Source organism: Drosophila gunungcola, chromosome 3R (genome assembly GCF_025200985.1).
Source record: "Drosophila gunungcola strain Sukarami chromosome 3R, Dgunungcola_SK_2, whole genome shotgun sequence".
NCBI classification, from domain to species: domain Eukaryota; kingdom Metazoa; phylum Arthropoda; class Insecta; order Diptera; family Drosophilidae; genus Drosophila; species Drosophila gunungcola.
The window spans coordinates 7,154,774-7,169,346 of NC_069139.1; the positions used below are offsets into that span (position 1 = coordinate 7,154,774).

A 14,573-nucleotide genomic window follows, 5' to 3' on the forward strand; every position below is an offset into this window, starting at 1 on the left:
TTCTCTCATTGAAAACGTAGAATTTTAATATAAAAATTCGAACTGAAACAAATAAGTAAAACCTACTTCGGAACTGTCAAATGGAGAAGCTAACGAATGTCCAGGAAGAGGAGGAGGAGGGTCCTCTGAGCGTGGCCAAACTAATGGTGTGTACCCAACGATCTCGCCCACAGCTCTAATTTTCTCTAAATCCATTTTCCAGGGCGGCAGCATTACGGCCAAGGACATCAAACTGCTCCAACAGGCCAGTCTGCATACCGTCGAAGCAGTGGCCAATGCCACTAAGAAGCAACTGATGGCCATTCCCGGCTTGGGCGGCGGAAAAGTGGAGCAGATCATCACGGAGGCAAATAAACTGGTGCCTTTGGGTTTCCTCAGCGCCAAGACTTTCCATCAAATGCGTGCGGATGTAGTGCAACTGAGCACGGGTTCCAAGGAGCTGGACAAGCTTCTGGGTGGCGGCATTGAGACCGGTTCCATCACGGAAATCTTCGGCGAGTTTCGCTGTGGCAAAACCCAAATATGTCACACCTTGGCGGTCACCTGCCAACTGCCCATCAGTCAAAAAGGCGGCGAAGGCAAGTGCCTGTACATCGATACGGAAAACACCTTTCGGCCGGAGCGTTTGTCCGCCATTGCGCAGAGATTCAAGCTTAATGAGGCCGAGGTGCTGGACAATGTTGCCTGCTCCCGGGCCTACAACTCGGACCAGCAGACGAGACTCATCCAAATGGCAGCGGGCATGCTCTTTGAATCGAGGTATGCTTAGCTATCCCATAGCTGACCCCATCTAAAGACTGCTGCTGTTTCAGATACGCCGTGGTCATTGTGGACAGTGCCATGGCTCTCTATCGATCCGATTACATTGGACGTGGTGAGCTGGCCGCTAGACAAAACCATTTGGGTCTATTCCTGCGCATGCTTCAACGCCTGGCGGATGAGTTTGGAGTAGCGGTGGTCATAACCAACCAGGTGACTGCTTCGCTGGACGGCTGTCCGGGTATGTTTGCCGGCGATGCCAAGAAGCCCATCGGGGGCCACATAATGGCCCATTCCTCCACCACGCGACTTTATCTCCGCAAAGGCAAGGGCGAGACCCGCATCTGCAAGATCTACGATTCACCCTGTCTGCCGGAGTCGGAAGCCATGTTCGCCATCCTGCCGGATGGAATCGGAGACGTTAAGGAAGGAAACTAATTCTTAGATAAATGTAACTAATGAATGCTTCATTTTTTTAAAGCTTATGATTATGATAGTGGTGTAACTCCCCCCGAACAAGTTTCTTTGCTTATAATAAACTATTTGTAATGTCTAATGATTGCTAGGACTGCTGGTCAATAAGGTATTTAAAAGGGGTAACCACAAAATATAAAGTTCATCATAAATAAATTATGAGGGGAATAAAACCGAGAACTGAGAGTATGTACCATCTATATTTAATTCAATAATAATCAAAACATCTACATACTTAGTAATTATTTACGGATTTGAAGCTGATAAGCTTTTAATGTCTGTTGGCTTTATTAAGCGGGTGCGGCAGGATCCGATCTCGATAGCTGCACTGATATGCACCACATATGCAAACAGATGTAAATTTGGGTTGTTATCCTAGAAATTACGCAATAGCACTCGGCTTATCGAAACTTCGTAGTCCAGAGCAAGGTCTTCAAATTGCCCGGTCTTCAACGCTTAGAAGTAACTGGAAAACAAGAGGTTGATTGTTGGAACGGAAGCATATCTGCTTTTTTACCTACCTTATTGTACAGTTGGACTAGCAGAGCTTGTCCACAAACGTTCATCTACTGCGGAACGGACTCTGCGGAAGCGGAGCCCTCCTTGGCCACAACCAGGTTGTTGTAGCCGCGCTCGTTCATTCCGACGCGAAGGTTCTCGTTTATATTTTTCGTATAGGTCTTGTAGATTTTAACCTTCTCGCAAAAGTCAATCCAAAAATTGTCTTCGATTTCCGGCTCTGGGTTAAAAAGTCCCTTGAAGCCATCGTATATACCAGAGGACACTTTGCGAATAATTTGCGCCTTTTCCTTGAACTCAACTTCGTCGGATAGGTCCATCTTCCAGAGGTCTAGATTGCCCACATATCGTCGAAGTCGTCGCATAATGTCAACACACTCTGGATTTCGCAACAGCATCAACTTGGTGAACTCTACCTCCTTGAACTGGTCGAGGATCTCTAAGCACTTGCCCACATTGGCCCTTCGCAACCCCAGGCACTCTCGCAGCTGCTGGGAAAGTTGGATAAAGTCGCGCTCCATGAACAGAGCATCCTCGTGCTCGATTAGCTCCTCGATAAACCGCAAGGCCTCCTGCTTGGGTATCTCACTTCGCGTTGGTTCCACCACGATCCTTTCGGGCATGCTCTCCGGCTCGAGTTGACCGCTTTCCAGCTTTACCTTGAGCTCCATGGCTTCCTTGCGAGCCTTCTCCAACCAAGCCTCCTCAGCTGCGGCGCTCTCGAACATGTCCGGCTTGTTGTAGTTTATGTCTATGCCCAGGCACTTGGCAGTAGGCATGTAAACCATAAGCATCTCGTTCCGAATGTTCTGAAAGGGTATAGGTGTGTATAAAGCGATGAAAAAATTTTTAGGGATTATTATTTCCTATAAAGGTACCACATTTTTTCTCGAAAAGGAAAACAACCATTTTGATTTATCACAAATATGAAACAGGGAATGGTAAGTAAACTTACTTTGGCTAAGCATTAGATTAAGAAAAGAATGACTCGGTTAACTTTATCGTATCTAGTTTGTGTCACAGATAAACGTGGTGGAATAAATTATTAAATAAATGTAGTTTTTTGGTAAACGTTTTTTAAAATTGTTATCGAATTCCGTCGCTGCCCAATGAGTTTTTAGCTATTTACTGTTTTAAAACTGCAATTTTGATATGTTAAAGCTGAGTTTCAGTGGGCTAGGTCGGGATTTTTACCCAAGGTAAACCATCCTGAAATCATGCATTGCCGTGACCTATTTCATTTATCCATACTCACATTGATTGGCCTTGCCCGCTTCTGGATGGGAGTAACTGCTGCCGTGGGCTTGGATTTCTTTACGGATTTCTTGCTGGAGGTGGTGGCCGCTGCAGCCGGAGCGGGATGGGGTACCTGGGCGGTACCGAGTCCCTCGGTTGGGACACGCCGCTTGGGTGGAGGAGGTGCTGTCTCAGATGACGAGGGTCTTCTGGCAGCTTCAGCACCCGCCTCGCTGTCGCCAACCACATGGCGTGGTGGTGCCTTGGACTTGCGGTTGCCGCTCTTCTTGGGCTTCTCGGACACCGCCGCAGGAGGAGCTGGAACAGGTTCAGCAGTGGGTTCCTCTGGTTCCTTCGGTTCCTCTTTATTGACAGGATCGGCGGCAGCAGGCGGTGCAACAGGCTCCTCGGCACCGGACAAATCGATGGGCGCCGAATCCTCGCCGCGCAGGGCGCTTTCAATCTGATCGATTGCCTCGATGAACTTGGCCCGCTTCATGATCTTCTCGGTGGCGAACTTCTCCTTGTTGTCCGCATATGGGAACAGATCCTCCACCTTGATGTTGGCCGTCTCCCCAGTGCCGTAAAAGTAAACATTATACTTCTTGTTGTTGTTGCTCTTGGTGATCTTCGCCGGCCACGGCGGATAACCCTTCACCTTGGCGAACACCAGGTCGCCAATGCTGTAGGATTTGGCCGCCTTTTCCTTGCCCATTTCAGTATTCGTTTAGTTTGATTGGATGGCGTGCACTTCCAATTTGTTTTCACCAAAATTTTGTGGCGTCTGGTTGTTCGTCTCGCGCTTTGCTCGCTGCAGTGTGACCGAAGTGCAGGGAGGCGGCGTTTTTTGGGCTCCAATGTGCGTACAGTGTGGCCAGACCAGCGAATCGCAACACTCTGTAACATTTTTGAGGTTCTGGATGTACAACAACCGTTATCAATAATGCAACGGATTTTCAAAAATTACACATTTTTAAAATTGTGATAATTGTGTAACTTAACATAAAATTTTATTAAACTACGACAGTAATAGTCATATACATATCTTTCTTTTACAAATAATTCTTTTTAATCTTATTTTGCACATTTATTTTTTCTTTCTATTAATTTTTCTGTCGGATTCGAATTCTTGATATCAAATATGGTTCCTTCCTATATTTTTTTTTTTCTGTTTGATGTTTTTTAAGTTTTGGTTTCAACTCATACTTTTGTTGTTAAATTTTTTCTTAATGTTTAAAATATTTTTTTTTAATTTATTGAACAGGGGTATAAAATCGCAACATACTTGTCCAGTATACGCAGTGTATCCGATTTACCCCATAGTTACAAACCAAAAATCGTTGGCAAAGCTCCCACAGGTTGAAGTTCGTTGGCAGGCGGTTCCCACCTCAGCGCGCCCACACAAAACACCTTTACGCACCTCGGCGCATATATACCCACCACATTAACGGAAAACATTTTTCGAAAGCATTTCTGTTCGCCCTCGCTCAGTCGTCGTTGGTTTGCCAAAAAGAAAAGTATCTCGTTCTCCCCAGAATTCCCGCAGAACTTCAGTTTGTTTACCGACACGCCGGAGAGATCAAGCCGGAAAATAGTTTTCATTTGTGGCCTGGAATCCGAAGAATTTGTTTATTGCGGAGCGTAAATTCTTGATTAAGTGGCGCGAATTCTTGAGAGCATAAACATGCAGGAGTTAATAGTCGGCGCCGGCGGAATCGGCGAGGTGTTGCAGAACGTCCCATATGTAAATGAGAATGTCGAGAACGAAAATCGCCAGAAGTGAGTCATTTGCACGCATATTTATCCGTAGGTTCTTGCTTAATACCTATGTTTGCGGTCGCCATTTGAGCCCGTTTTTGTTAATGGCAAGCTATACTAACACATATAATCAAGGTCGCGCTGATGTCACCTCAAGCGGACCTTTGTTGTTGCCCGACAACTTAATGTGGTCAATTTCAAATTAATTAAATTTAATTAAGTGTATCTGTACATTTGTATTAGATTTTAAAAACGTTTATTATTGCTAAATGTTTATTTTTTAAATGGTTTCGAAAAACTAAATTATAAAACATTTGTATATGGTACTTAAGACTAGAACTCTTGTAAATTAAAACTAGTAGATAGCATTTAAGACAGATTTTCCTTCTAAAAGCAATTATAAGACCTCTTTTTGAGCACAATACTTTAAAATCTGAACATATGCACCCAATTTGGCAACATGCGTTTTTCAAATCTGATTTGTTTTTTGAACAAAATTCTATCCTGAATTCCAATGTATTTTAGATGTTGGCATATTTTGAGCATGGCCTGCTTTTTCGCAATTGTCCCATTTATTCAACGCGAATAATCATGTCGGAAGCGAATGTTTATATTGAAATGCAAAATTTATGGGGCTTTATTTAAATTATACTTGAGTTTTTCGGCGCATTCTTGGCATTCTTTATCGGAGGCCCTGACTCTGACAATTGAATTCAAGGACACCGTAATTGCTAAAATGAAATTAGTCATTTATCATGGGGCAGACGGAGGTCTGTCTGCAGGTCTGTCAAAATTTTTGGCAGTCGAAAAATACAATTTTTGTAGCCCCGAGGTAAAACTTAATATTTTGACTATGTGGAATTTTGGCGGATTGGAATTTTGTTGCAAATTACAAGATGTGCAACAGAATGGCTAGTCCTTTAAGCGTAAAAGATCTCAGTATTTTTCCCAAGCCATTAACCTAGTTATCCCAGAACAATCATGTGATTGACAATGCAAAACTAGCCCAGCTACAAGGTTTTCAGATTCCTCCTCTATATAGCGAATACATAAATAATGGTCATGGAATTCGAAAACATCTCAATTTGTTCTTGCTTTTATTTTTGCATTCGGTGATAAAAAAAAAAAAAAACAAAATCCATAAAGGCGAGCGGTGTGAAATATTTTAATTTCACTTATTTTCAAATCAGAAGTTTTTTTCAACCGATGCCACTGGCTTGGTCTAGTGAAAGTGACCGATGATTAATTTTGGCGCTTTGCCAGCGGAATTTGTGATTATTATTTAATGACGACGCGAAGTCGCCGTAAACATATAATAAAACCAAAAAGAAAATATTCTTTTGACACACAGAAAATCGCAATGCTCTTAAGTAGGTATGGCCATATTTTTGAAGACTTTATTTGAATTTAAAAATAATTAAAGTAAAATTGTATTCAAAAATTTGCCGATTTTATAATATTAAATGGAAGTTATTGTATTGAAGCCATATTTGTAATTTCCAAATTTTTCAATTTCTGCAAGGGTATATGTTCCTTCGTTGTTAAAAATATGTGAAGTGTTTAATTTTACATTTACATTCCTCAGTGGCAAGCACTTTAGGGTGATGACAGATGCGGGAAGTTGAGAAAAGGGGGTTCTAGGCACCTTCCATTTGATCTTTAATGACAAGAGGATGTCGGGGGATTGGGTTGATGGATAGGGCGTACAAGAGCCAGATGACAGTCCCCTAATTTATTTATTAGAATGCTACCAAATAGGACCACAAGGAATGTTTCTATGCCAAAATTAAATAAATATTAATCTGTGGTCAAAATACCTTACACTATAATGACTAATCCCTTTGTTTACTCTGTTGATAAATTATGTATCAATTGAAAATCCAAAAAAAGATTTAAGAAAAACAGAAAAATAAATGTAGAAGCCAGCTGGCTTATTAAATAATAAGATCACTGACCTTATTAGCAATAGGTTCACCCATTCCTAGATGGATTTTGATTGCTTTTCTATTGTAATTAAATTGTTGTTTAGTCAAACACATTAAAATTTAAGTTATCGAAGGCGTAGTAGATTATGTTCCATAATGTGCCGACTGATCTGTTTGTTTACGCATTCGCCAAATACCATTATAGATCAATTCTATTTTCATTTCGCATCCATTTGTTATACACTCCGCAAAACTAATTATAAACAGAAAATTTTGAGGTGTACAGATACAAATCTGCGTATATATGTATCTTAGCAATATGTTTATTGTTTGTGCCTACGCAGCGCAAAAACCATGACGTCGCCTGATAAATACGTAGGTGCTGGGATGGGATCTGCTGGGATTGGATGGGATCTCATGGTGATGGGGTTGGGGATGCGGATGGAATGGGGCTGGTCTCTGGGCCATGTTGTTTTAGTTTCCATTCACAAAATTACCCTGGCTGTTTCATGTGGAGAGCTTCAGCAGTACTACGCAAATAATGCACGAATACCTGCCATTTGTTTATGGGTTATTTGTGTTTGGCTTAACACCAAATGTTCTCCTTTGTTCACTTGCGAAATGATTTTATTTTATCCGTTTTTTCACCCTCTATTAATATATAAATATATTAAATGCATTACGTTGTCCAGCCAAAAATTGGGCAAAGTTATATATAGTTATAAATATTAATTATGACCTTAAGCAAATTGGATTGAAAAAATTTAAATATTTTATGTTTCAAAAATAGAAAAATACCAAAAATAAAAGATGGAAGATTTTGTATTCCTCTGTATATACAACAATATACCCAAAACCATGTAAAAGCAAATTGAGAAGTACATAAATTGATATTATTATTATAATGCCCATTTAAATGGTCAATTACCCATTAAACTTTCCTTAAAAAAAATTTGAATAAAAACAACAAGCAACAAAATAATTATAAAAACTAATTGTTATACTTTTTCCATTGCTTATTTGCAGTAAGATGAATGCATCCAAGATAGAGGATAACACTCCGTTCCCTGGTCTATCCCGTCTCACTCCTTCATTGATCCTTTGCGGAGCGGCGGCGGTGGTGCCTGCCTACATGGACAAACTGGGCGTGAGCTGTGTGATCAATGTGGCCCCCGAACTTCCCGACACACCGCTGCCCAGTCATGGGAATCCGCTGTACCTGCGTATAAACGCCCAGGATCGATCGGAGGTGGATCTGTACAAGTATTTCGATGAGGTGGCCGACCTGATCGAGGAGGTGCGTCTGAGTGGAGGCTGCTCCCTGGTTCACTGCGTGGCCGGGGTCAGTCGATCGGCCAGTTTGTGTCTGGCCTATCTGATGAAGCACGCAAGGATGAGTCTGCGCGAGGCCTACGAACATGTCCAGTCCATCAGGCCTCAGGTTCGACCAAATTCCGGATTCTTCCAGCAGCTGAGGCGCTACGAGCAGGAAATAAGGGGCAGCAGCTCGGTGGCTATGGTGTACTTCGCATCGTTGGACAAGGAAATACCCGACATCTTGGAGCCGCAGTACAGGGCTATGGAGGACTTCTACCAGCGTTACCGCAGTTCCCTGAGGAAGCGATAAATTCAGTCAACTTCACCTAATCTTAATTGTGATACTTGTCCCCTACTGCTAGACTTTAGATTAGATCTTAATATTCTATGTGCTTATAGATAACCACAAAATGCTGAAACTTACATAAGTCTGCCTAAGTCAAAAATGTATGCTTAAACTTCGTAATTACAAATACACTTTTATTTTCCTTTAAGAACATTGAATTTACAGCGTAAATTAATCAGTTTTAGTAACTTCAATGAATCACAAAGTCGTAAGAGAACAAACAACACACTCGTATTATATTGTACATCATCTATTATTATTTACACGTACTCGTATAGTAGCTAACTAAACCGTAACTCGTAAATGCTCACGTTGTATTGTACTTGCGCCAAACCATACAAAAAACTTTGGCATCCGCGGGGCGAATTAAATTGGTATACAGATATGAGGAGGAGGAGGTATCCCCAGCTTAGGATGTGTATATGTACATTAAACACCTAGAGTTCAGCATCTCAACACAAGCGACTTAGACGACACTTAAACCGAAAGAAATAATTGGCTAGCTAAAAGGCAGAAGTAACCGTTTGTGTACAATCAGCTAAGTTAACTCTAATACCCAACCGCCGATGGTGTTCCCCATTTACTCCGTCGTAAGTGGCATCTGTGGCTGTTGGCTCGTCAGTTTCTTGAGGTTCTCGTAAGCCGTGTTCATGATGCCCCAGCTGATGAAGGAGCGGCCCGTGTTGAAGGCGCAACCGCGGTAAAAGTTCGCTATGCGGCAGTCGCGCTCTATATAAATTCGCTTGCACGCCTGCCAACTGCCCTCTGACCTCTGGCCCATTTCACTCTGCAACGACACCTTGATCACGTTGAGCGGATAGAAGATTGTGCTAATGCTGGCCCCGATCACTGCGCCAGCTATAAATTCCTGGGCCGTGCGAGTCGACACGGATTTCTGTAAATTGTTAAAGGTTTTTAAAGCGTTTCTGCAGAAGACAAGACAGGAGGCACTCACTCTTTTGGGCAAACTGGAACTGGCCTCCTCCCGCAGCACGAAGAACAACGCGTTGGACAGGCCGTTGCGCCAAAATACTGGTTCAAGTCCCCTGTAGAGCTCCCGGAAGCCATGGTGGGCCACCACATACCTGCGAGATAAGAAAGTACAAGTTTAGATAGTTTTAATCAGAAATATTGAAAATATACTATTTTCTATAACTTATAAAAATGGATGCACTCATGGAAACACAAGTTAGGTACTTTAAGGTTTAGTCTATTGAATCAGTTGATTATATTTTGCATGGTAATTGAAAAAATAAATATTTGGTTTTATGGACTATGGTGATACTTTCACAATTGTATAATCCAACACCAAAAGTCAAGCCAATGTGTTGAAAACAATTGTACATACTTCTAATCTCTATTGTCATAGCTATAGCTACTTTAAAATGAATATTATCTTATTGTTATACGCTTGCCAAGCAGAATACTACACATAAAAACCAAGAAGCTAACCTTTCATTATTGTTTTTAACTAGTTTTCAATAAGATTTTTTATGTAACTAACATGTGGGATAGATCATAAATATATATAAAAAGTAAAAAGTTCAGCACACAAATGTTTTAAATTTGTTTACCAATTTGTTTCACCTAGGCCTTTTATGAGGAACCTACTTATTTTACCATCGTGGTGAACTAATGCATTGCTCACCTGAATGCGTTTGGAGTATTGGCGAAGTGCTGGTGGAACTTGGAGTCGGCCAGCAGGGTTTGCACCCGTTCGAAGGGCAGGAGGATGGATTCGGCGCTGCCGGCGACCACTCCGGCGATCACTTTGGCTCCGTAGTCGTTCATCTGGTAGTCCTCCACCAGGTACCTCCTCGTGCCATCGAACACCCCGAACATGATGGACAGGGAGATGGTCTTCTGGGCGAGAGGTGGTAGCATGCCGCGGTACAGGAAGCCCAATCCCTCCTGACGCAGTTGCGCAAAGGCCGAGGTGATGGGCACTCCGTGAAGCATTTGGCGGAAGATCATCTTGTAGATGGGATATGTAGCCGCGATGTTGACGAAGGCAGCCCCGCATCCGCAGGCGAACTCCTCCCACTGGAAGGCCCCAAAGAATCGCTGCGAGAAAACGCTCCCATGTTCGGATTTTGCCTTGTCAGGGGTGTTTCCAGATGGCACTCTGTTTGGGGGCGGTGGGTCGGTGGTTTTCGCGACATTCGGCGCTCCATCGTCTTTCATTTTGTTATTATCCTAACTTTAATGCTGGCGTGTGGAGAAGTGCGCATTTGTCACCGCGTTACCATTGTAACTACTCACACACTGGGTTTGTGCTGGTTTGTTTTGGTTCACATCGAGTTTAATTATATAATAATGAAGAAGAACCACGGTATGACGGCGGCAGCCAGTGTGACCGCACGTTGGCTTGTAGTGCATACCAAAGGACCTTGTTAAACTGTTCACTGTTATCAAAGTTACCTTAAAATAACGGCTAATATTTATTAAATTTTAAAATTTAGATTTGTTTTACTGAGTTTTTGCATATGTTTAATATAAGTTCAGCAATAATTGATCTCTTTGGTTTGACACATGTATCACATCTATTACTTACTTTTTCAGTTAGACTGTAATTAGGTCTAAAAAAATATGTTTTCCTGTTATTACATTATTAAATTTTTTTTAAATAAAAAAAAAGTGTAATTACAAAATATATCAAAAATAATTAAGGAAGTTATCATGAATTTTGAAGAGCAAGAAAAAAACCACGGCTTTGTAGTTAAAAAGATATTCAGAAAACTTTAAAACTAACTGAAAAAAGATGAGAAAACAGGACAAAATTGATTAAATTCCGCGATATTTAATTTAAAAGCATATGACTAACAGTGCCCCTAACAGCACGCTGAAATCGCGGTAACAGCACTGGCTGGCCTGTTTTATCCCCTTTTGTGCACGCGATGCAGCCACACTTTCTTTTCGCTTCTGGTTTCCGGCAAGGTATGTACATGAATTTCGATCCACGTGTATTTTAACAATTTTTTAGCCATAATTCTTAATTTTAGAGGTAATAAGTTCAACTCAGTTGGTCCGTGTGCTGTTTGCAAGTTAGCGGTTCGTATTTCGCCGAAAATTGGACTATTTCCTGTAAATCTCTGAGGAATCGCTACTGTTTGGGTTGAAAATCCACAAGGAATTAGACCGCAAATGCTCTGGATAAAGGGGGAATCTAACTAAAAAAAAAAAGCCACCCCAACTTTGTTGACTTGTACTTTAGTCAGAAATCCTCTTGTTTAGGCATGAAACCTATTCATCAGCATGTGTTTATTTGAGGCTAGTGTACTAAAATGTGTTTTCATTGTGCATTTTCAGCATCAAGATGACCATCCGCCCAGCGTACAGGCCCAAGATCGTGAAGAAGCGCACCAAGCACTTCATCCGCCACCAGTCGGATCGTTATGCTAAGCTGTCGGTAAGTGGGATTATCAACTACAGTACTCCAAAAAAGATCTTACAGAGCAATTTCCTTTTAGCACAAATGGCGCAAGCCCAAGGGTATCGACAACAGAGTGCGTCGCCGCTTCAAGGGACAGTATCTGATGCCCAACATCGGTTACGGATCGAACAAGCTCACCCGCCACATGCTGCCCACCGGATTCAAGAAGTTCCTGGTGCACAACGTGCGCGAGCTGGAGGTCCTGCTGATGCAGAACCGCGTCTACTGCGGCGAGATTGCCCACGGAGTGTCCTCCAAGAAGCGCAAGGAGATCGTTGAGCGCGCCAAGCAGCTGTCGATCCGCCTCACCAACCCCAACGGTCGCCTGCGTTCTCAAGAGAACGAGTAAGCTTAAGATTCTTGCGAGTTTTTATAACGTGGTCGGAATACAAATTTGAAAACGTTCAAAGTGGACTTTTAGTTTATCTTAATATTTCAAGATTGGAATAGGTACCGTGATTTCAATGCCCTTACACTAAGTGATTGTGTGGAGTTGTGATTAGGTGATTATTGGAACCACTACCTGCATTTTCCGGATATCTCAGATGGCTTTTCTGCATGTTTATGTTGTGTTAATATTGGAATAACTATATCTCAGTTATCCATAACCAATAATATTTAGGGTGCCATTTTACAAAATGTATGGACATGAATATTATTTGAAAACTTATAGGAATTAATCAGCTTTCGTGTTCCAATAAGTTGATCAATATTATCCCAAATGTGTTGAAATAACCAGCTTTCTTTTAATCTGATATTTATTTTTGAAATGCTTTACAAGGTATAATCTTGATAAGAAATAATTACAAAACAGTAAATTAAATTTAATTCAGTTCCCTTCTGCAACATAAATCGTGCTAAGATTGATGAGATATTAATTTCTTTAATAACATAAAGTATGTAAATAGAAAACTATAACTCATTTTCATTCGACGACTAATCGCCTTTAAATTTAAAAACATTTATTCATCGGTAGCAATGAGATATTAAGTGCGATTTAAGGGTAAAGTAGTGAAGATACGGACTTCGAATACCAGTAAATTATATTTTGTAGGCGACATCTACAATATTCAAGTACAAAGAAAAGGAGATATATTAGGGATATACAATAACTTATTGTAGCTAAAGGTAGTTTATTTCAAGACTACGTCGTGATCAAATTGCAAATGGTGTTCCAGCTCCTTCTTGTTCTCAAAGTTGGTGTTGCATATGAGGCAGAAGCCGCTGTTCTCATCGTTGTCGGACATGATGACGGTCACGGCCGCCTCCGATTCGTCGACGTCCACGTGCAGCTCCTCGACGACCTGCTGCTCATCGGCAGGCGCTTCTTCCCGCACACCATACACCACATCGCCCTCATGGGTCTTCATGTGCATCTTGAGGGTGTATCGCTCGGTGAAGGATTTTGGGCACACGGAGCAATAGTGCCTTGGCCGGTTCTCCTTGTGGATTAGCGTGTGATGGTTAAAGGTCTTGCGCGACTTGAAGGACACATTGCAGATGCTGCAGATGATGGGATTCTCCTCGGCTTCGTGTCGCAGCCGATGGTTGTAGAGCAGGTTGTCCTGCGAGAACCGCAGGCCGCACTTCTCGCACTGGTACTTCTTCTTGTCCCAGTGCATGCGCATGTGGCGCAGCGTGTTCACCGGCCGCGAGAAGCTCTTGGGGCAGTAGCGGCACTGCTTCTCCGTCTTTCCCTCGTGCAGGTTCATGTGCAGCTCTAGATACTCCTCGTCGCGTCGAATTACCCCACAAATGGGACAGATGTGGTTGGGCTGCTTGGAGTGCTCCTCGCTGGTGTGTCTCTGGAGTTGATACCAGGAATTGAAGACCTTGCCGCAGGTGGCGCACTCCTGCTTGACGCGTTTTTTCATCGGCTTGTCCTCGCCGTCGGAGGATTTGCCGAACTGGCCCTCCGAATCACCCACCTCCACCTCGCAGACATAGTCCTCATCATCCTCCTCGTCCCCTTCTTCATCTTCGTACTCCCTTTTTATGTCCATATCGGAGTCCTCCTGGTCCTTGACCAGCTCCACAAACAGGGCTTCCGCCTCGGCATCGGCATCTGTTTCGGTGTCGCTTTGAGGGACGTCTACCTCCTCCACCAGCAGGTCTTCCCCAGATTCTGGCACATCAAACTCGGACTTTAGAGCGCCCTTTAGCTGGTTTGTCAGCCGCTTCTGGGTGGTCATCAGGTTGACCATGATGGTGTCGTACTCGGCCAGCTCTGAGAAGCACCGTGGGCACAGGCGGGCACTGGGCTTCAGGTCCAGCGACGTCTGGATGCAGTTGGCCAGGTGGGTGAGCACCAGAGACACCGTTTTCTGCGATGAGGGCACTTTGGCCGACAGCTTCTCGTAGCGCGTGGAACTCGAACTGGGGGAGACCGCGTCGCTCAGCTCGACGGCGCCGCAAAAGAAGCAGGTGTCCATTGTATCTCGGTTCCGGATCAAGCGGTTTATTGTTTACAATCCCGGAGAGGAGATGGTCAAATTGTATTAAATTTAATAGAGTTGGCAAAATGAATGAATATCGGAAGCTATACTAAAACGCGTGAAATGCAACCATGGCATCATTTGCGACCAGGGATGGCGAAACAGTTGAAAAAAGTGTGTGGGTTGGAACGGTGGGAATGGAACAGGGGAGGAAATATGGTAGCTGAAAAATTTTATTAATTGATCGATTTAAACTAATTAAAGTTAAAATTTTACATGTTTATATTCAGGGAAATTTAAATAGCTATAAAACGTCCTAAAATTTAATGTGTTTAAAAATGACAATAAAGCCACACAAAAATATTTAAATT

At 42.6% G+C, this 14,573-nt stretch overlaps 6 protein-coding genes across 7 annotated transcripts; 3 read left to right on the forward strand and 3 right to left on the reverse strand.

Moving 5' to 3' along the window:
- Nucleotides 1-6: 6 nt before the first annotated feature.
- Nucleotides 7-1,315, forward strand: LOC128259540 (DNA repair protein Rad51 homolog). Its single transcript, XM_052991979.1, has 3 exons — nucleotides 7-146; nucleotides 203-759; nucleotides 813-1,315. Exons 1-3 carry the CDS (start codon nucleotides 81-83, stop codon nucleotides 1,195-1,197), a joined length of 1,008 nt encoding a protein of 335 aa, XP_052847939.1. The 5' UTR covers nucleotides 7-80; the 3' UTR covers nucleotides 1,198-1,315.
- Nucleotides 1,316-1,414: 99 nt separating this feature from the next.
- LOC128259534 (PC4 and SFRS1-interacting protein) lies at nucleotides 1,415-3,839 on the reverse strand. The gene is made up of 3 exons (XM_052991965.1): nucleotides 3,008-3,839; nucleotides 1,755-2,561; nucleotides 1,415-1,699 (listed from the first exon to the last, which is right to left on the reverse strand). Exons 1-2 carry the CDS (start codon nucleotides 3,701-3,703, stop codon nucleotides 1,800-1,802), a joined length of 1,458 nt encoding a protein of 485 aa, XP_052847925.1. The 5' UTR covers nucleotides 3,704-3,839; the 3' UTR covers nucleotides 1,415-1,699; nucleotides 1,755-1,799.
- A 615-nt stretch (nucleotides 3,840-4,454) lies between these two features.
- LOC128264323 (dual specificity protein phosphatase 18) lies at nucleotides 4,455-8,492 on the forward strand. Its single transcript, XM_052999751.1, has 2 exons — nucleotides 4,455-4,767; nucleotides 7,698-8,492. Exons 1-2 carry the CDS (start codon nucleotides 4,673-4,675, stop codon nucleotides 8,296-8,298), a joined length of 696 nt encoding a protein of 231 aa, XP_052855711.1. The 5' UTR covers nucleotides 4,455-4,672; the 3' UTR covers nucleotides 8,299-8,492.
- Nucleotides 8,442-10,715, reverse strand: LOC128264314 (mitochondrial nicotinamide adenine dinucleotide transporter SLC25A51). The gene is made up of 3 exons (XM_052999739.1): nucleotides 9,983-10,715; nucleotides 9,290-9,419; nucleotides 8,442-9,229 (listed from the first exon to the last, which is right to left on the reverse strand). Exons 1-3 carry the CDS (start codon nucleotides 10,516-10,518, stop codon nucleotides 8,915-8,917), a joined length of 981 nt encoding a protein of 326 aa, XP_052855699.1. The 5' UTR covers nucleotides 10,519-10,715; the 3' UTR covers nucleotides 8,442-8,914.
- A 504-nt stretch (nucleotides 10,716-11,219) lies between these two features.
- Nucleotides 11,220-12,176, forward strand: LOC128262955 (60S ribosomal protein L32). Of its 2 annotated transcripts, none has more exons than XM_052997556.1 (3): nucleotides 11,220-11,271; nucleotides 11,644-11,743; nucleotides 11,805-12,176. In XM_052997556.1, the coding sequence occupies exons 2-3, from the start codon at nucleotides 11,651-11,653 to the stop codon at nucleotides 12,114-12,116; spliced, it is 405 nt and encodes a 134-aa protein (XP_052853516.1). In that variant the 5' UTR covers nucleotides 11,220-11,271; nucleotides 11,644-11,650; the 3' UTR covers nucleotides 12,117-12,176. The 2 variants fall into 2 exon arrangements, with proteins under 2 accessions (XP_052853516.1, XP_052853506.1); XM_052997546.1 differs by lacking the exon at nucleotides 11,220-11,271 and adding an exon at nucleotides 11,277-11,297.
- Nucleotides 12,177-12,507: 331 nt separating this feature from the next.
- On the reverse strand, nucleotides 12,508-14,337 carry LOC128262946 (serendipity locus protein delta). The gene has a single exon (XM_052997538.1). The coding sequence runs from the start codon at nucleotides 14,197-14,199 to the stop codon at nucleotides 12,901-12,903; it is 1,299 nt and encodes a 432-aa protein (XP_052853498.1). The 5' UTR covers nucleotides 14,200-14,337; the 3' UTR covers nucleotides 12,508-12,900.
- Nucleotides 14,338-14,573: the final 236 nt, after the last annotated feature.

Excerpts from the sequence above, each read along its gene's own strand:
- LOC128259540 (XM_052991979.1), top strand. The coding sequence starts at position 81 with ATGGAGAAGCTAACGAATGTCCAGGAAGAGGAGGAGGAGGGTCCTCTG. Across the intron at positions 147-202 it reads TGAGCGTGGCCAAACTAATG|GGCGGCAGCATTACGGCCAA; the intron begins GTGTGTACCCAA and ends TCCATTTTCCAG. Across the intron at positions 760-812 it reads GGCATGCTCTTTGAATCGAG|ATACGCCGTGGTCATTGTGG; the intron begins GTATGCTTAGCT and ends CTGCTGTTTCAG.
- LOC128259534 (XM_052991965.1), bottom strand. The coding sequence starts at position 3,703 with ATGGGCAAGGAAAAGGCGGCCAAATCCTACAGCATTGGCGACCTGGTG. Across the intron at positions 2,562-3,007 it reads AGCGGGCAAGGCCAATCAAT|AACATTCGGAACGAGATGCT; the intron begins GTGAGTATGGAT and ends ATACCCTTTCAG.
- LOC128264323 (XM_052999751.1), top strand. The coding sequence starts at position 4,673 with ATGCAGGAGTTAATAGTCGGCGCCGGCGGAATCGGCGAGGTGTTGCAG. Across the intron at positions 4,768-7,697 it reads GAGAACGAAAATCGCCAGAA|TAAGATGAATGCATCCAAGA; the intron begins GTGAGTCATTTG and ends GCTTATTTGCAG.
- LOC128264314 (XM_052999739.1), bottom strand. The coding sequence starts at position 10,518 with ATGAAAGACGATGGAGCGCCGAATGTCGCGAAAACCACCGACCCACCG. Across the intron at positions 9,420-9,982 it reads AATACTCCAAACGCATTCAG|GTATGTGGTGGCCCACCATG; the intron begins GTGAGCAATGCA and ends CTTATCTCGCAG. Across the intron at positions 9,230-9,289 it reads GTTCCAGTTTGCCCAAAAGA|AAATCCGTGTCGACTCGCAC; the intron begins GTGAGTGCCTCC and ends AACAATTTACAG.
- LOC128262955 (XM_052997556.1), top strand. The coding sequence starts at position 11,651 with ATGACCATCCGCCCAGCGTACAGGCCCAAGATCGTGAAGAAGCGCACC. Across the intron at positions 11,744-11,804 it reads ATCGTTATGCTAAGCTGTCG|CACAAATGGCGCAAGCCCAA; the intron begins GTAAGTGGGATT and ends ATTTCCTTTTAG.
- LOC128262946 (XM_052997538.1), bottom strand. The coding sequence starts at position 14,199 with ATGGACACCTGCTTCTTTTGCGGCGCCGTCGAGCTGAGCGACGCGGTC.